This window comes from Salmo salar, unplaced genomic scaffold (genome assembly GCF_905237065.1).
Source record: "Salmo salar unplaced genomic scaffold, Ssal_v3.1, whole genome shotgun sequence".
Lineage (NCBI taxonomy): Eukaryota > Metazoa > Chordata > Actinopteri > Salmoniformes > Salmonidae > Salmo > Salmo salar.
Genome location: NW_025550945.1, coordinates 265,001 through 280,866, shown reverse-complemented (window position 1 = coordinate 280,866; position 15,866 = coordinate 265,001). Strand labels below are relative to the sequence as shown.

Genomic DNA, 15,866 nt, shown 5'->3' with positions numbered 1-15,866 from the left:
GGGAGGAAGGAGGTTTGGCAGGAGGGGGGAGGCAAGGTGAGGAGGGGAGAGGCAGAGGGAGGTTTGGCAGGAGGGGGAGGCAGGGGGAGAGGCAGGGTGAGGAGGGGGGTTTGGAGGAAGGAGGTTTGGCAGGAGGAGGGAGGCTTGGCAGGGTGATGGGGGGGTTTGGCAGGAGGAGGGAGGCTTGGCAGGGTGATGGGGGGTTTGGTAGGAGGGGGAGGCAGGGTGAGGAGGGAGGTTTGGCAGGAGGGGGAGGCAGGGTGAGGTTTGGCAGGAGGGGGAGGCAGGGTGAGGGGAGGTTTGGTAGGAGGGGGAGGCAGGGTGAGGAGGGAGGTTTGGCAGGAGGGGGGAGGCAGGGTGAGGTTTGGCAGGAGGGGGAGGCAGGGTGAGGAGGGGGGAGGCAGGAGGAAGGAGGTTTGGCAGGAGTCACATTTCTGGTCCCTTAAATTGATATGACCCTCTCTCTCGTTCTTTCCCCCCTCTCCCTTCGCTCATCCTCTCTCTTTCCCCCCTTCGTTCGTTCGTTCGCTCCCCTCTCTCTCTTCTTGTTCTTGCTCCCCCCTTCTCTCGCCGTACTAAAACCCCCCCGTCTCTCTCCTCAGGTGACGGCGTGGCTGTGTGTGTGGAGATGGTTCTAACAGGCTGTTGTCTGGACGACTGTGGAACACACTGCTGGTCTGCGGAGACGTCCTGAACACACACTCACACTCTGACAACACACACACACACACTCTGACACGGTGACAACACACACACGACGCTGCCAGTGCAGCGAGAACGGATTCGTATCCACAAACTCTCTCCCCTCCATCTCACACACACACACACACTCTTGACTGTGTGTCCCAGTCGTGGTAGCTAGCGTGTGTGTGTGTGAGACCGCCACAATGCCTAGCTCCACTATCAGACGTTCTGTGAAGAACATGGTGAACAATTACTCCGACGCGGAGAAGAAAGTCCGGGAGTCCACTTCCAACGACCCCTGGGGCCCTTCGTCTTCTCTGATGTCAGAGGTGGCCGACCTGACCTATAACGTGGTGGCGTTCAGCGAGATCATGAGCATGATCTGGAGACGCCTCAACGACCACGGGAAGAACTGGAGGCACGTTTACAAGGCGCTGACGCTGCTCGACTACCTGATTAAGGTAAAACTGTTACCAATCAAAAAAAATCTACAACTTTACTATTCTTATTATTATTTGTCTCACGTTGCGTTTTGAATAAAAACAAGTGTGGATTTGAATGTGAAATGCTGATTATTTTATTTTTTTGGGGGGGGGGATGTACTGGGGGCCCGTTTGCGCTTACTCTTTCTGTAGTGCCTTTTACGGGTCAGATGCAGAGCGGTTGCCGTACCAGGCGGTGATGCCAACCGGTCAGGATGCTCTCGATGGTGCAGCTGTAAAAACCTTTTTTGAGGATCTGGGGGGCAGGTGACAATCTTTTCAGTCTCCTGACGGACGGGGGAAACGCACCCTAACCTAAACAAAGAAATTCATCCTAGCGTTTTGGCTTGGTTTTCTTTGAGCGTTTTCGGTCAGGATCCTAACTGGTATCCCGTATGTAACGTCTGAGATCAAGTTTGGATTCGACCCCCTTTGACATTTTTCCAGACGGGGTCAGAGCGTGTGGCCCCTACAGTGTTTAATATGGTGTGTGTGTGTGTGTGTGTGTGTGTGTGTGTGTGTGTGTGTGTGTGTGTGTGTTTCCCAGACGGGGTACAGAGCGTGTGGCCCCTACAGTGTTTAATATGGTGTGTGTGTGTGTGTTTCCCAGACAGGGTCAGAGCGCGTGGCCCCTACAGTGTTTAATATGGTGTGTGTGTGTGTGTGTGTTTCCCAGACAGGGTCAGAGCGTGTGCCCCTACAGTGTTTAATATGGTGTGTGTGTGTGTGTGTGTGTGTGTGTGTGTGTTTCCCAGACGGGGTACAGAGCGTGTGCCCCTACAGTGTTTAATATGGTGTGTGTGTGTGTTTCCCAGACGGGGTACAGAGCGCGTGGCCCTACAGTGTTTAATATGGTGTGTGTGTGTGTGTGTGTGTGTTTTCCAGACAGGGTCAGAGCGTGTGGCCCCTACAGTGTTTAATATTGTGTGTGTGTGTGTTTCCCAGACAGGGTCAGAGCGCGTGGCCCTACAGTGTAAAGAGAACATCTTTGCCATTCAGACTCTGAAGGATTTCCAGTACATCGACAGAGACGGAAAGGACCAGGGAATCAACGTCAGAGAGAAGAGCAAACAGCTGGTGGTTCTGCTGAAAGACGAGGAGAGACTGAAAGGTGAGGAAGAGGAGGGAGGTGGTGGTTCTGCTGAAAGACGAGGAGAGACTGAAAGGTGAGGAAGAGGAGGGAGGTGGTGGTTCTGCTGAAAGATGAGGAGAGACTGAAAGGTGAGGAAGAGGAGGGAGGTGGTTCTGCTGAAAGATGAGGAGAGACTGAAAGGTGAGGAAGAGGGAGGTGGTGGTTCTGCTGAAAGATGAGGAGAGACTGAAAGGTGAGGAAGAGGGAGGTGGTGGTTCTGCTGAAAGACGAGGAGAGACTGAAAGGTGAGGAAGAGGAGGGAGGTGGTGGTTCTGCTGAAAGATGAGGAGAGACTGAAAGGTGAGGAAGAGGAGGGAGGTGGTGGTTCTGCTGAAAGACGAGGAGAGACTGAAAGGTGAGGAAGAGGGAGGTGGTTCTACTGAAAGATGAGGAGAGGGAGGTGGTACTGCTGAAAGATGACGAGAGACTGAAAGGTGAGGAAGAGGGAGGTGGTGGTTCTGCTGAAAGATGAGGAAGAGGAAGGAGGTGGTACTGCTGAAAGACGAGGAGAGACTGAAAGGTGAGGAAGAGGGAGGTGGTGGTTCTGCTGAGAGACGAGGAGAGACTGAAAGGTGAGGAAGAGGGAGGGAGGTGGTTCTGCTGAAAGACGAGGAGAGACTGAAAGGTGAGGAAGAGGAGGGAGGTGGTGGTTCTGCTGAGAGACGAGGAGAGACTGAAAGGTGAGGAAGAGGGAGGTGGTTCTACTGAAAGATGAGGAGAGACTGAAAGGTGAGGAAGAGGAGGGAGCTGGTGGTTCTGCTGAAAGACGAGGAGAGACTGAAAGGTGAGGAAGAGGGAGGGAGGTGGTGGTTCTGCTGAAAGACGAGGAAAGACTGAAAGGTGAGGAAGAGGGAGGTGGTGGTTCTGCTGAAAGATGAGGAAGGAGGTGGTGGTACTGCTGAAAGATGAGGAGAGACTGAAAGGTGAGGAAGAGGAGGGAGGTGGTGGTTCTGCTGAAAGATGAGGAGAGACTGAAAGGTGAGGAAGAGGGAGGTGGTGGTTCTGCTGAAAGATGAGGAGAGACTGAAAGGTGAGGAAGAGGGAGGTGGTGGTACTGCTGAAAGATGAGGAGAGACTGAAAGGTGAGGAAGAGGGAGGTGGTGGTTCTGCTCAAAGATGAGGAGAGACTGAAAGGTGAGGAAGAGGGAGGTGGTGGTTCTGCTGAAAGACGAGGAGAGACTGAAAGGTGAGGAAGAGGGAGGGAGGTGGTGGTTCTGCTGAAAGATGAGGAGAGACTGAAAGGTGAGGAAGAGGGAGGTGGTGGTTCTGCTGAAAGATGAGGAGAGACTGAAAGGTGAGGAAGAGGGAGGTGGTGGTTCTGCTGAAAGATGAGGAGAGGGAGGTGGTACTGCTGAAAGGAGAGGAGAGGGAGGTGGTACTGCTGAAAGGAGAGGAGAGGGAGGTGGTACTGCTGAGAGGAGAGGAGAGGGAGGTGGTACTGCTGAAAGGAGAGGAGAGGGAGGTGGTACTGCTGAAAGGAGAGGAGAGGGAGGTGGTACTGCTGAAAGGAGAGGAGAGGGAGGTGGTACTGCTGAAAGGAGAGGAGAGGGAGGTGGTACTGCTGAAAGGAGAGGAGAGGGAGGTGGTACTGCTGAAAGGAGAGGAGAGGGAGGTGGTACTGCTGAAAGGCGGGGAGAGGGAGGTGGTACTGCTGAAAGGCGGGGAGAGGGAGGTGGTACTGCTGAAAGGCGGGGAGAGGGAGGTGGTACTGCTGAAAGGCGGGGAGAGGGAGGTGGTACTGCTGAAAGGAGAGGAGAGGGAGGTGGTACTGCTGAAAGGCGGGAGAGGGAGGTGGTACTGCTGAAAGGCGGGGAGAGGGAGGTGGTACTGCTGAAAGGGGGGAGAGGGAGGTGGTACTGCTGAAAGGGGGGGGAGAGGGAGGTGGTACTGCTGAAAGGCGGGGAGAGGGAGGTGGTACTGCTGAAAGGGGGGGAGAGGGAGGTGGTACTGCTGAAAGGCGGGGAGAGGGAGGTGGTACTGCTGAAAGGCGGGGAGAGGGAGGTGGTACTGCTGAAAGGGGGGAGAGGGAGGTGGTACTGCTGAAAGGAGAGGAGAGGGAGGTGGTACTGCTGAAAGGAGAGGAGAGGGAGGTGGTACTGCTGAAAGGGGGGGAGAGGGAGGTGGTACTGCTGAAAGGCGGGGAGAGGGAGGTGGTACTGCTGAAAGACGAGGAGGGACTGTAGGCTGGGAGCTTCATGTTGACTGTACTGAAGGCTGGGGCGGTAACCCGGTGTCTTCAGAAATAGACAGTAGGATTTAACACCAGGCGTTGCTGCCTTCTCCTCCACTTCTTACAACACTAAGTTTTGTACAACTAGGACGTCTTAAAGATGTGTCAAATCAATGATATCTTGCTCACGGCGACATCTTTGCATTTTGATTTGCTAGCTGAAGTATCCAATGGCAAGATCAAGCTTCTGGATTACAGCAGAGATATTCTAGTCTCTACAGATTACATTCCCATCTTGTTTTCTTCGTTACAGCAGAGATATTCTAGTCTCGACAGATTACATTCCCTTCCTTGTCTTCTTGGTTACAGCAGAGATATTCTAGTCTCGACAGATTACATTCCCTTCCTTGTCTTCTGGATTACAGCAGAGATATTCTAGTCTCTACAGATTACATTCCCCTCCTTGTCTTCTGGGTTACAGCAGAGATATTCTAGTCTCTACAGATTACATTCCCCTCCTTCTGGGTTACAGCAGAGATATTCTAGTCTGGGGTAATGTCCTGTCTGGGGTAATGTCCTGTCTATCATAGACCACTCTGTCCAGGTGAGGTTAGTGATGATGATGATGGTATGTTGTCCTGTCCAGGTGAGGTTAGTGATGATGATGATGATGATGGTATGTTGTCCTGTCCAGGTGAGGTTAGTGATGATGATGATGATGATGGTATGTTGTCCTGTCCAGGTGAGGTTAGTGATGATGATGATGATGGTATGTTGTCCTGTCCAGGTGAGGTTAGTGATGATGATGATGGTATGTTGTCCTGTCCAGGTGAGGTTAGTGATGATGATGATGATGGTATGTTGTCCTGTCCAGGTGAGGTTAGTGATGATGGTATGTTGTCCTGTCCAGGTGAGGTTAGTGATGATGGTATGTTGTCCTGTCCAGGTGAGGTTAGTGATGATGGTATGTTGTCCTGTCCAGGTGAGGTTAGTGATGATGGTATGTTGTCCTGTCCAGGTGAGGTTAGTGATGATGGTATGTTGTCCTGTCCAGGTGAGGTTAGTGATGATGATGGTATGTTGTCCTGTCCAGGTGAGGTTAGTGATGATGATGGTATGTTGTCCTGTCCAGGTGAGGTTAGTGATGATGATGATGATGGTATGTTGTCCTGTCCAGGTGAGGTTAGTGATGATGATGATGGTATGTTGTCCTGTCCAGGTGAGGTTAGTGATGATGGTATGTTGTCCTGTCCAGGTGAGGTTAGTGATGATGATGGTATGTTGTCCTGTCCAGGTGAGGTTAGTGATGATGATGGTATGTTGTCCTGTCCAGGTGAGGTTAGTGATGATGGTATGTTGTCCTGTCCAGGTGAGGTTAGTGATGATGGTATGTTGTCCTGTCCAGGTGAGGTTAGTGATGATGGTATGTTGTCCTGTCCAGGTGAGGTTAGTGATGATGATGGTATGTTGTCCTGTCCAGGTGAGGTTAGTGATGATGATGGTATGTTGTCCTGTCCAGGTGAGGTTAGTGATGATGGTATGTTGTCCTGTCCAGGTGAGGTTAGTGATGATGGTATGTTGTCCTGTCCAGGTGAGGTTAGTGATGATGGTATGTTGTCCTGTCCAGGTGAGGTTAGTGATGATGGTATGTTGTCCTGTCCAGGTGAGGTTAGTGATGATGATGGTATGTTGTCCTGTCCAGGTGAGGTTAGTGATGATGGTATGTTGTCCTGTCCAGGTGAGGTTAGTGATGATGATGATGATGATGATGATATGTTGTCCTGTCCAGGTGAGGTTAGTGATGATGGTATGTTGTCCTGTCCAGGTGAGGTTAGTGATGATGGTATGTTGTCCTGTCCAGGTGAGGTTAGTGATGATGGTATGTTGTCCTGTCCAGGTGAGGTTAGTGATGATGGTATGTTGTCCTGTCCAGGTGAGGTTAGTGATGATGGTATGTTGTCCTGTCCAGGTGAGGTTAGTGATGATGATGGTATGTTGTCCTGTCCAGGTGAGGTTAGTGATGATGGTATGTTGTCCTGTCCAGGTGAGGTTAGTGATGATGGTATGTTGTCCTGTCCAGGTGAGGTTAGTGATGATGATGATGGTATGTTGTCCTGTCCAGGTGAGGTTAGTGATGATGGTATGTTGTCCTGTCCAGGTGAGGTTAGTGATGATGATGGTATGTTGTCCTGTCCAGGTGAGGTTAGTGATGATGATGATGATGATGATGGTATGTTGTCCTGTCCAGGTGAGGTTAGTGATGATGATGATGGTATGTTGTCCTGTCCAGGTGAGGTTAGTGATGATGATGATGGTATGTTGTCCTGTCCAGGTGAGGTTAGTGATGATGATGATGGTATGTTGTCCTGTCCAGGTGAGGTTAGTGATGATGATGGTATGTTGTCCTGTCCAGGTGAGGTTAGTGATGATGGTATGTTGTCCTGTCCAGGTGAGGTTAGTGATGATGATGGTATGTTGTCCTGTCCAGGTGAGGTTAGTGATGATTGTATGTTGTCCTGTCCAGGTGAGGTTAGTGATGATGATGGTATGTTGTCCAGGTGAGGTTAGTGATGATGATGGTATGTTGTCCTGTCCAGGTGAGGTTAGTGATGATGATGGTATGTTGTCCAGGTGAGGTTAGTGATGATGATGGTATGTTGTCCTGTCCAGGTGAGGTTAGTGATGATGATGATGATGATGATGGTATGTTGTCCTGTCCAGGTGAGGTTAGTGATGATGATGGTATGTTGTCCTGTCCAGGTGAGGTTAGTGATGATGATGGTATGTTGTCCTGTCCAGGTGAGGTTAGTGATGATGGTATGTTGTCCTGTCCAGGTGAGGTTAGTGATGATGATGGTATGTTGTCCTGTCCAGGTGAGGTTAGTGATGATGATGATGGTATGTTGTCCTGTCCAGGTGAGGTTAGTGATGATGATGATGATGGTATGTTGTCCTGTCCAGGTGAGGTTAGTGATGATGGTATGTTGTCCTGTCCAGGTGAGGTTAGTGATGATGGTATGTTGTCCTGTCCAGGTGAGGTTAGTGATGATGATGATATGTTGTCCTGTCCAGGTGAGCGTTCCCAGGCTCTGAAGACGAAGGAGAGGATGGCCCAGGTAACCACTACAGGGGCGGTGACACCAGGTCAGGGTTTTGGCAGAGGTTCGTCTCAACCCAACCTGTCGACCTCCTACAGCGAGGAGTACGGCAAGTCAGAGGGGTCACCTGCATCTTACCACGGCTGTGAGTAGACCTAACTCTCTCTCTCTCTCTCTCTCTCTCTCTCTCACACACACACACACACACACACACACACACACCACACACCACACACCACACACCACACACACACAGAGTTCCCCTTCTGTCCTTCACATGACTGGAATCTGTTCCTCTTCCCTCCCTTCCCCCCTTCACGTGACTGGAATCTGTTCCCCTTCTCTCCTTCACGTGGCTGGACTCTGTTCTTCTTCTCTGGAGAGCTCCGTGTTTATCCCTCCTTCACCGTGGAGAGAGAGAGAAGAAACAACACTTCCTCTCTCTCTGGCCCCAGTCACCTCTGACCTTTAGGTCACAGCAGTGGAGCTCCTAGGTCTCACGTGTGTGTGTGTGTGTGTGTGTGTGGTTATGATAAATGTGGTGGAAACTGTGTAGCAGCTGAATCATCCTACTCTGAAGGAAGCGGAGATCAGCCAATAGAAACGAGGCTGGACAGGCACTGGCCAATGAGAGCGGGGCTGGGGGAGTTAATATAATGGAAGGTGTGGAGGTGTTGTCTTTATGAGACGGGGTTAATATAATGGAAGGTGTGGCGTTTTCTTTATGAGACGGGGTTAATATAATGGAAGGTGTGGAGGCATTGTCTTTATGAGACGGGGTTAATATAATGGAAGGTGTGGCGTTGTCTTTATGAGACGGGGTTAATATAATGGAAGGTGGGGCGTTGTCTTTATGAGACCGGGTTAATATAATGGAAGGTGGGGCGTTGTCTTTATGAGACCGGGTTAATATAATGGAAGGTGTGGCGTTGTCTTTATGAGACCGGGTTAATATAATGGAAGGTGTGGCGTTGTCTTTATGAGACCGGGGTTAATATAATGGAAGGTGTGGCGTTGTCTTTATGAGACCGGGTTAATATAATGGAAGGTGTGGCGTTGTCTTTATGAGACCGGGTTAATATAATGAGGTTATTATTGAAGGTGGAAGGAACCATGTTTTTTCAGTACTTCATTAGCATATTTATTATTTCCATGACGGATTAAATGCAGTTTATTTTTGGGTTTTTTCCTTTTCATGGTTTGTAGTACTGAGAGATACCAGAGCTATATTTATACTTCACTAGGATCTCTGTCTGTAGGCTGGCTGGCTGGCTGGCAGGAGAAGGGCTGGCTGGCTGGCTGGGAGGAGGGCTGGCTGGGAGGAGGGCTGGCTGGGAGGAGGGCTGGCTGGGAGGAGGGCTGGCTGGGAGGAGGGCTGGCTGGGAGGAGGGCTGGCTGGGAGGAGGGCTGGCTGGGAGGAGGGTTGGCTGGTTGGCTGGCTGGCTGGGAGGAGGGCTGGCTGGCTGGCTGGCTGGCTGGCTGGCTGGGAGGAGGGCTGGCTGGCTGGGAGGAGGGCTGGCTGGTTGGCTGGCTGGGAGGAGGGCTGGCTGGCTGGCTGGCTGGCTGGCTGGCTGGGAGGAGGGCTGGCTGGCTGGCTGGGAGGAGGGCTGGCTGGTTGGCTGGCTGGGAGGAGGGCTGGCTGGCTGGCTGGCTGGGAGGAGGGCTGGCTGGTTGGCTGGCTGGCTGGGAGGAGGGCTGGGAGGAGGGCTGGCTGGCTGGGAGGAGGGCTGGCTGGCTGGCTGGCTGGGAAGAGGGCTGGCTGGCTGGCTGGGAGGAGGGCTGGCTGGCTGGCTGGGAGGAGGGCTGGCTGGCTGGCTGGGAGGAGGGCTGGCTGGCTGGCTGGGAGGAGGGCTGGCTGGCTGGCTGGGAGGAGGGCTGGCTGGTTGGCTGGCTGGCTGGGAGGAGGGCTGGCTGGTTGGCTGGCTGGCTGGTTGGCTGGCTGGCTGGGAGGAGGGCTGGCTGGCTGGCTGGCTGGCTGGCTGGCTGGCTGGCAGGAGGGCTGGCTGGCTGGCTGGCTGGCTGGGAGGAGGGCTGGCTGGCTGGGAGGAGGGCTGGCTGGCTGGCTGGCTGGGAGGAGGGCTGGCTGGCTGGCTGGCTGGGAGGAGGGGCTGGCTGGCTGGCTGGCTGGGAGGAGGGGCTGGCTGGCTGGCTGGCTGGCTGGGAGGAGGGCTGGCTGGCTGGCTGGGAGGAGGGCTGGCTGGCTGACTGGGAGGAGGGCTGGCTGGCTGACTGGGAGGAGGGCTGGCTGGCTGACTGGGAGGAGGGCTGGCTGACTGGCCGGGAGGAGGGCTGGCTGGGAGTTGTGTTCATCCTTGGACTGTACAGACTCCTAGGATACAGTGTGTGTTTGTTGCAGCTTCTTGCTGAAAGGACAAAGCCATCGATCACCTGACACTGTTCGTTCCTACGTGAAGACTGAACAGGAAGTGGATTAGGATGGAGTCTGACTGAACAGGAAGTGGATTAGGATGGAGTCTGACTGAACAGGAAGTGGATTAGGATGGAGTCTGACTGAACAGGAAGTGGATTAGGATGGAGTCTGACTGAACAGGAAGTGGATTAGGATGGAGTCTGACTGAACAGGAAGTGGATTAGGATGGAGTCTGACTGAACAGGAAGTGGATTAGGATGGAGTCTGACTGAACAGGAAGTGGATTAGGATGGAGTCTGACTGAACAGGAAGTGGATTAGGATGGAGTCTGACGGAACAGGAAGTGGATTAGGATGGAGTCTGACGGAACAGGAAGTGGATTAGGATGGAGTCTGACGGAACAGGAAGTGGATTAGGATGGAGTCTGACTGAACAGGAAGTGGATTAGGATGGAGTCTCAATCAGACTGAACATGTGCAGTTTGATGTACTCCAAGAATTGAAGTTGCAGGCTAGCTCAGTGCTTTAAAAAATCTATATATATTTGTTTTATTTTAACTTTTTATTTAACTAGGCAAGTCAGTTATGGTAGCAACACAGCGTGGCAGCAACGCAACACGACAACACAGCGTGGCAGCAGCGCAACACGACAACACAGCGTGGCAGCAGCGCAACACGGCATGGTACAAACATTATTGGGCACAGACAACAGCACAAAGGTCAAGAAGGTAGAGACAACAATACATCACACAAAGCAGCCACAACTGTCAGTAAGAGTGTCCATGATTGAGTCTTTGAATGAAGAGATTGAGATAAAACTGTCCAGTTTGAGTGTTTGTTGCAGCTCGTTCCAGTCGCTAGCTGCAGTGAACTGAAAAGACGAGCGACCCAGGGATGTGTTCGCTTTGGGGACCTTTAACCTCTTGGGGCTAGGTGGGACGCTAGCGTGCCACCCGTGGTGCACTCCATCAACAGCAGGTGCATTTCAAGAGCGGCAAATTTGAATCCAAATAAATGTCAAAATTCAAATTTTTCAAAAATACAACTATGTTACACCATTTGAAAGATAAACATCTCCTTAATCTAACCACGTTTTACGATTTCAAAAAGGTTTTACGGCGAAAGCATAAATTTAGAGTATGTTAGGACAGTACATTTACAAGAGTTGTGTGTAATGTTTTGTCAAGTCAAAGACAGGGTCACCAAAACCATAAAACCAGCTAAAATGATGCACTAACCTTTGACAATCTCCATCAGATGACACTCCTAGGACATTATGTTAGACAATGCATGCATTTTTAGTTCTATCAAGTTCATATTTATATCCAAAAACAGCGTTTTACTATGGCATTGATGTTGAGGAAATCGTTTCCCTCCAATAACCGGCAGTCAAGTCAGCGTCACAAATTAAATAATTAAAATTAGAAAACATTGGTAAAATATTATATTGTCATTTAAAGAATTATAGATTTACATCTTTTGAACGCAATCAACTTGCCAGATTTAAAAATAACCTTACTGGGAAATCACACTTTGCAATAATCTGAGCACTGCGCCCAGAAAAATACGCGTTGCGATACAGACTAGACGTCATGTTGGGGAGATCTAAAATCGAAAATACTATGTAAATAATCCATTACCTTTGATTCTCTTCATCAGATGTCACTTCCAGGTATCACAGGTCCATAACGAATGTAGTTTTGTTCAAAAAAGCTCATCATTTATGTCCAAAAATCTCTGTCTCGTTAGCACATGATGTAAGCCAGCCGGACTTCTCGTCATGAACGAGGGGAAAAAATATATTTCCGTTCGTTCAAACATGTCAAACGTTGTATAGCATAAATCATTAGGGCCTTTTTTAACCAGAACATGAATAATATTCAAGGTGGACGAATGCATACTCTTTTATAACGTATTGGAACGAGGGTACCCAACATGAACTCGCGCGCCAGGTGTCTAATGGGACATCATCGTTCCATGGCTCTTGTTCGGTCAGATCTCCCTCCAGAAGACTCAAAACACTTTGTAAAGGCTGGTGACATCTAGTGGAAGCAATAGGAATATTCCTAAACCCCTGTGTTTTTCAATGGGATAGGTTTAAAGTCAATACAACACATCAGGTATCCACTTCCTGTCAGTAAATGTCTCAGGGTTTTGCCTGCCAAATGAGTTCTGTTATACTCACAGACACCATTCAAACAGTTTTGGAAACTTTAGAGTGTTTTCTATCCATATATAATAAGTATATGCATATTGTAGTTACTGGGTAGGATTAGTAACCAGATTAAATCGGGTAATTTTTTTTTATCCAGACGTGCAAATGCTGCCCCCTAGACCCAACAGGTTAACAGAATATGACTGGCAGAACGGGTTTTTGTATGTGGAGGATGAGGGCTGCAGTAGATATCTCAGATAGGGGGGAGAGTGAGGCCTAAGAGGGTTTTATAAATAAGCATCAACCAGTGGGTCTTGCGACGGGGAAACAGAGATCACCAGTTTACAGAGGAGTATAGAGTGCAGTGATTTGGTGGCAAATCTGATGGCCGAATGGTAAAGAACATCTAGCCGCTCGAGAGCACCCTTACCTGCCGATCTATAAATTATGTCTCCGTAATCTAGCATGGGTAGGATGGTCATCTGAATCAGGGTTAGTTTGGCGGCTGGGGTGAAAGAGGAGCAATTACGAAAGAGAGAACCAAGTCTAGATTTAAATTTAGCCTGCAGCTTGGATATGCTGGATGTGCTGAGAGAAGGACAGTGTACCGTCTAGCCATACTCCCAAGTACTTGTATGAAGTGACTACATCAAGCTCTAAACCTTCAGAGGTAGTAATCACACATGTGGGGAGAGGGGCAATCTTCTTACCGAACCACATGACCTTTGTTTTGGAGGTGTTCAGAACAAGGTTAAGGGCAGAGAAAGCTTGTTGGACACTAAGAAAGCTTTGTTGTAGAGCGTTTAACACAAAATCCAGGGAGGGGCCAGCTGAGTAGAAGACTGTATCATCTGCATATAAATGGATGAGAGAGCTTCCTACTGCCTGAGCTATGTTATTGTTGTAAATTGAGAAGAGCGTGGGGCCTAGGGTCGAGCCTTGGGGTACTCCCTTGGTGACAGGCAGTGGCTGAGACAGCAGATGTTCTGACTTTATACACTGCACTCTTTGAGAGAGGTAGTTAGCAAACCAGGCCAAAGACCCCTCAGAGACACCAATACTCCTTAGTCGGCCCACAAGAACGGAACGGTCTACCGTATCAAAAGCTTTGACCGAGTCAATAAAAATAGAAGCACAACATTGCTGAGAATCAAGGGAAATGGTGACATCATTGAGGACCTTTAAGGTTGCAGTGACACGTCCATAACCTGAGCAGGAAACCAGATTGCAGACCAGAGAGAATACTACAGACATCAAGAAAGCCAGTCAGTTGATTATTGATAAGTTTTTCCAACACTTTTGATGAACAGGGCAAAATAGAAGTAGGCCTATAACAGTTAGGATCAGCTTGATCTCCCCCTTTAAATAAAGGACGAACCGTGGCTGCCTTCCAAGCAATGGGAACCTCCCCAGAGAGGAGAGACAGGTTAAAAAGGTCAGAGATAGGGCTTGGCGATGATAGGGGCAGCAACCTTAAAGAAGAAAGGGTCTAAACCATCTGACCCAGATGTTTTTTTGGGGGGGTCAAGTTTATGGAGCTCCTTTAGCACCTCGGACTCAGTGACCGCCTGCAGGGAGAAACTTTGTAGCAGGGCAGGGGAAAAAGAGGGAGGAGCATCAGGGTTAGTCGCATTAGAAGGGGTGGGAGATGAGGAAATGTTGGACGGGCAAGGAGGCATGGCTGAGTCAAATAGGAATCCTGACTTAATGAAGTGGTGATTAAAGAGCTCAGCCATGTGCTTCTTGTCAGTAACAACCACATCATCAACATTAAGGGACATGGGCAGCTGTGAGGAGGAGGATTTATTCTCCAGGTCTTTAACTGTTTTCCAGAACTTCTTGGGGTTCGACCCACAGAGAGAGAACTGCTCCTTAAAGTAACTAACTTTGGCCTTCCGGATAGCCTGAGTGAATTTATATCTCATTTGCCTGAACGAGAGCCAGTCAGCCTGAGTATGCGTGTGCTGAGTCTTTTGCCAAATGCAATTCTTGAGGTGGTAGTAACTCTGCAAGATCACGGTCGAATCAGGAGCTGAACCTGTTTTTTAATTCTAATTTTCTTTATGGGGGCGTGTTATGTTAACAATACCACTGAAAATATAAAAAAAATAAGGTCCAAGCATCTTCAACAGATGGGAACAAGCTGATTCTATACCATTTCACAGAGGCCAGGTCATGAAGGGAAGGCTTGCTCGTTAAAGTTGTTTAGCAAGCGTCTATGACAAATCAGGAAAGGTGGTTTCACTGGGCAGCCATTACGAACACAGGCTGTAAAACAGTGATCACTAAGGTCCTTACAGGAAACACCAGACTGATACCTACCTATCAGGATTATTTGTGAGGATAACATTGAGGAGAGTAGCCTTGTGGGATTGGTGATAATCTGAGCAAGATTTAGGGAGTCCCATTGCTTTAGGGTTTAGTCAGGTGGTTTAAGCATGTCCCAGTTTAGGTCACCTAGCAGGACAAATTCAGACTTAGTGTAAAGGGTACAGGCCTGTGCTGAGGGCAGGTAGGGTACAGGCCGGTGCTGAGGGCAGGTAGGGTACAGGTAGGGTACAGGCCTGTGCTGAGGGCGGGTAGGGTACAGGCCTGTGCTGAGGGCAGGTAGGGTACAGGCCGGTGCTGAGGGCAGGTAGGGTACGGGCCGGTGCTGAGGGCAGGTAGGGTACAGGTAGGGTACGGGCCGGTGCTGAGGGCAGGTGGGGTACGGGCCGGTGCTGAGGGCAAGTGGGGTACGGGCCGGTGCTGAGGGCAGGTGGGGTACGGGCCGGTGCTGAGGGCAGGTGGGGTACGGGCCGGTGCTGAGGGCAGGTGGGGTACGGGCCGGTGCTGAGGGCAGGTGGGGTACGGGCCGGTGCTGAGGGCCGGTGGGGTACGGGCCGGTGCTGAGGGCCGGTGGGGTCCGGGCCGGTGCTGAGGGCCGGTGGGGTCCAGGCCGGTGCTGAGGGCCGGTGGGGTCCAGGCCGGTGCTGAGGGCCGGTGGGGTACAGGCCGGTGCTGATGGAGGACGATAGCACCCAGCAACAGTCAACAAAGAGCTATTTGAAAGTTTTTAAAGCTTAAAAACGAGCAAATCAAATTGTTTGGGGGACAGACTTGGTGGAGACAACTGAGCACTGAAGGTGATCCTTGGTAAAAGATTGCCACTCCACCACCTTTGGAAGATCTGTCTTTCCGAAAAAAAAGTTTAGAACCAGAAAGGTTAAACATCAGGATTCAAAACACTCTTCCTTAACCACATCTCAGTAATGACCAACACATCTGGATTGGAGATGTGAACCCACACTTTCAATGGATCCATTTTAGGTAATAAGCTTCCGAGTGTTAACGTGCAGAAAACCCCAAGGCTTTTTACGAGAGCAGATATCGGAGCACAAGTCAGAATTGGGCCTAGCAACAGTAGATGGGCCAGGGAGTATATGGACATTTCCAGATATCATCATCAGCAGTAATACAATCAGGGAACGGCAGAGGACAGGGGAGAACTCTACAGTGCTGATTTATGACATCTCAATGTCTATCAGATGGCTCCAAGATCCTATTGTAACAGCAATTTCATCAGGTAACATGAACTCAAAGCCGGCGAGAGGTGGTTTAGAATAGGATGGGAGGCCAAGAGTCTGTGTAAACCAATAGAAAGTCAGAGTCCCGAGTGTTGGAACAAACAGTCTGTCCCACGTTTTGGGTAAAGAAAGTTTTTGTAGTCAACAAAGTATGTAGGAGTCATGAGGCAAAATAGCAAAATACAATATATATCGACTTTGGGGCGAAC

The 15,866-nt window shown here is 50.1% G+C and overlaps 1 protein-coding gene across 2 annotated transcripts in view; it reads left to right on the top strand.

Annotated features, from left to right (window-relative positions):
* Positions 1-15,866, top strand: part of LOC123724051 (epsin-2) — a 38,470-nt gene that overhangs the window by 7,354 nt on the left and 15,250 nt on the right. For both annotated transcript variants that reach the window (XM_045714177.1, XM_045714176.1), the window contains exons 2-4: positions 603-1,145; positions 2,112-2,277; positions 7,541-7,711. In XM_045714177.1, the coding sequence (XP_045570133.1) occupies positions 888-1,145; positions 2,112-2,277; positions 7,541-7,711 (595 nt within the window). In that variant the 5' untranslated portion in view covers positions 603-887. The remainder of the gene's footprint in view (positions 1-602; positions 1,146-2,111; positions 2,278-7,540; positions 7,712-15,866) is intronic.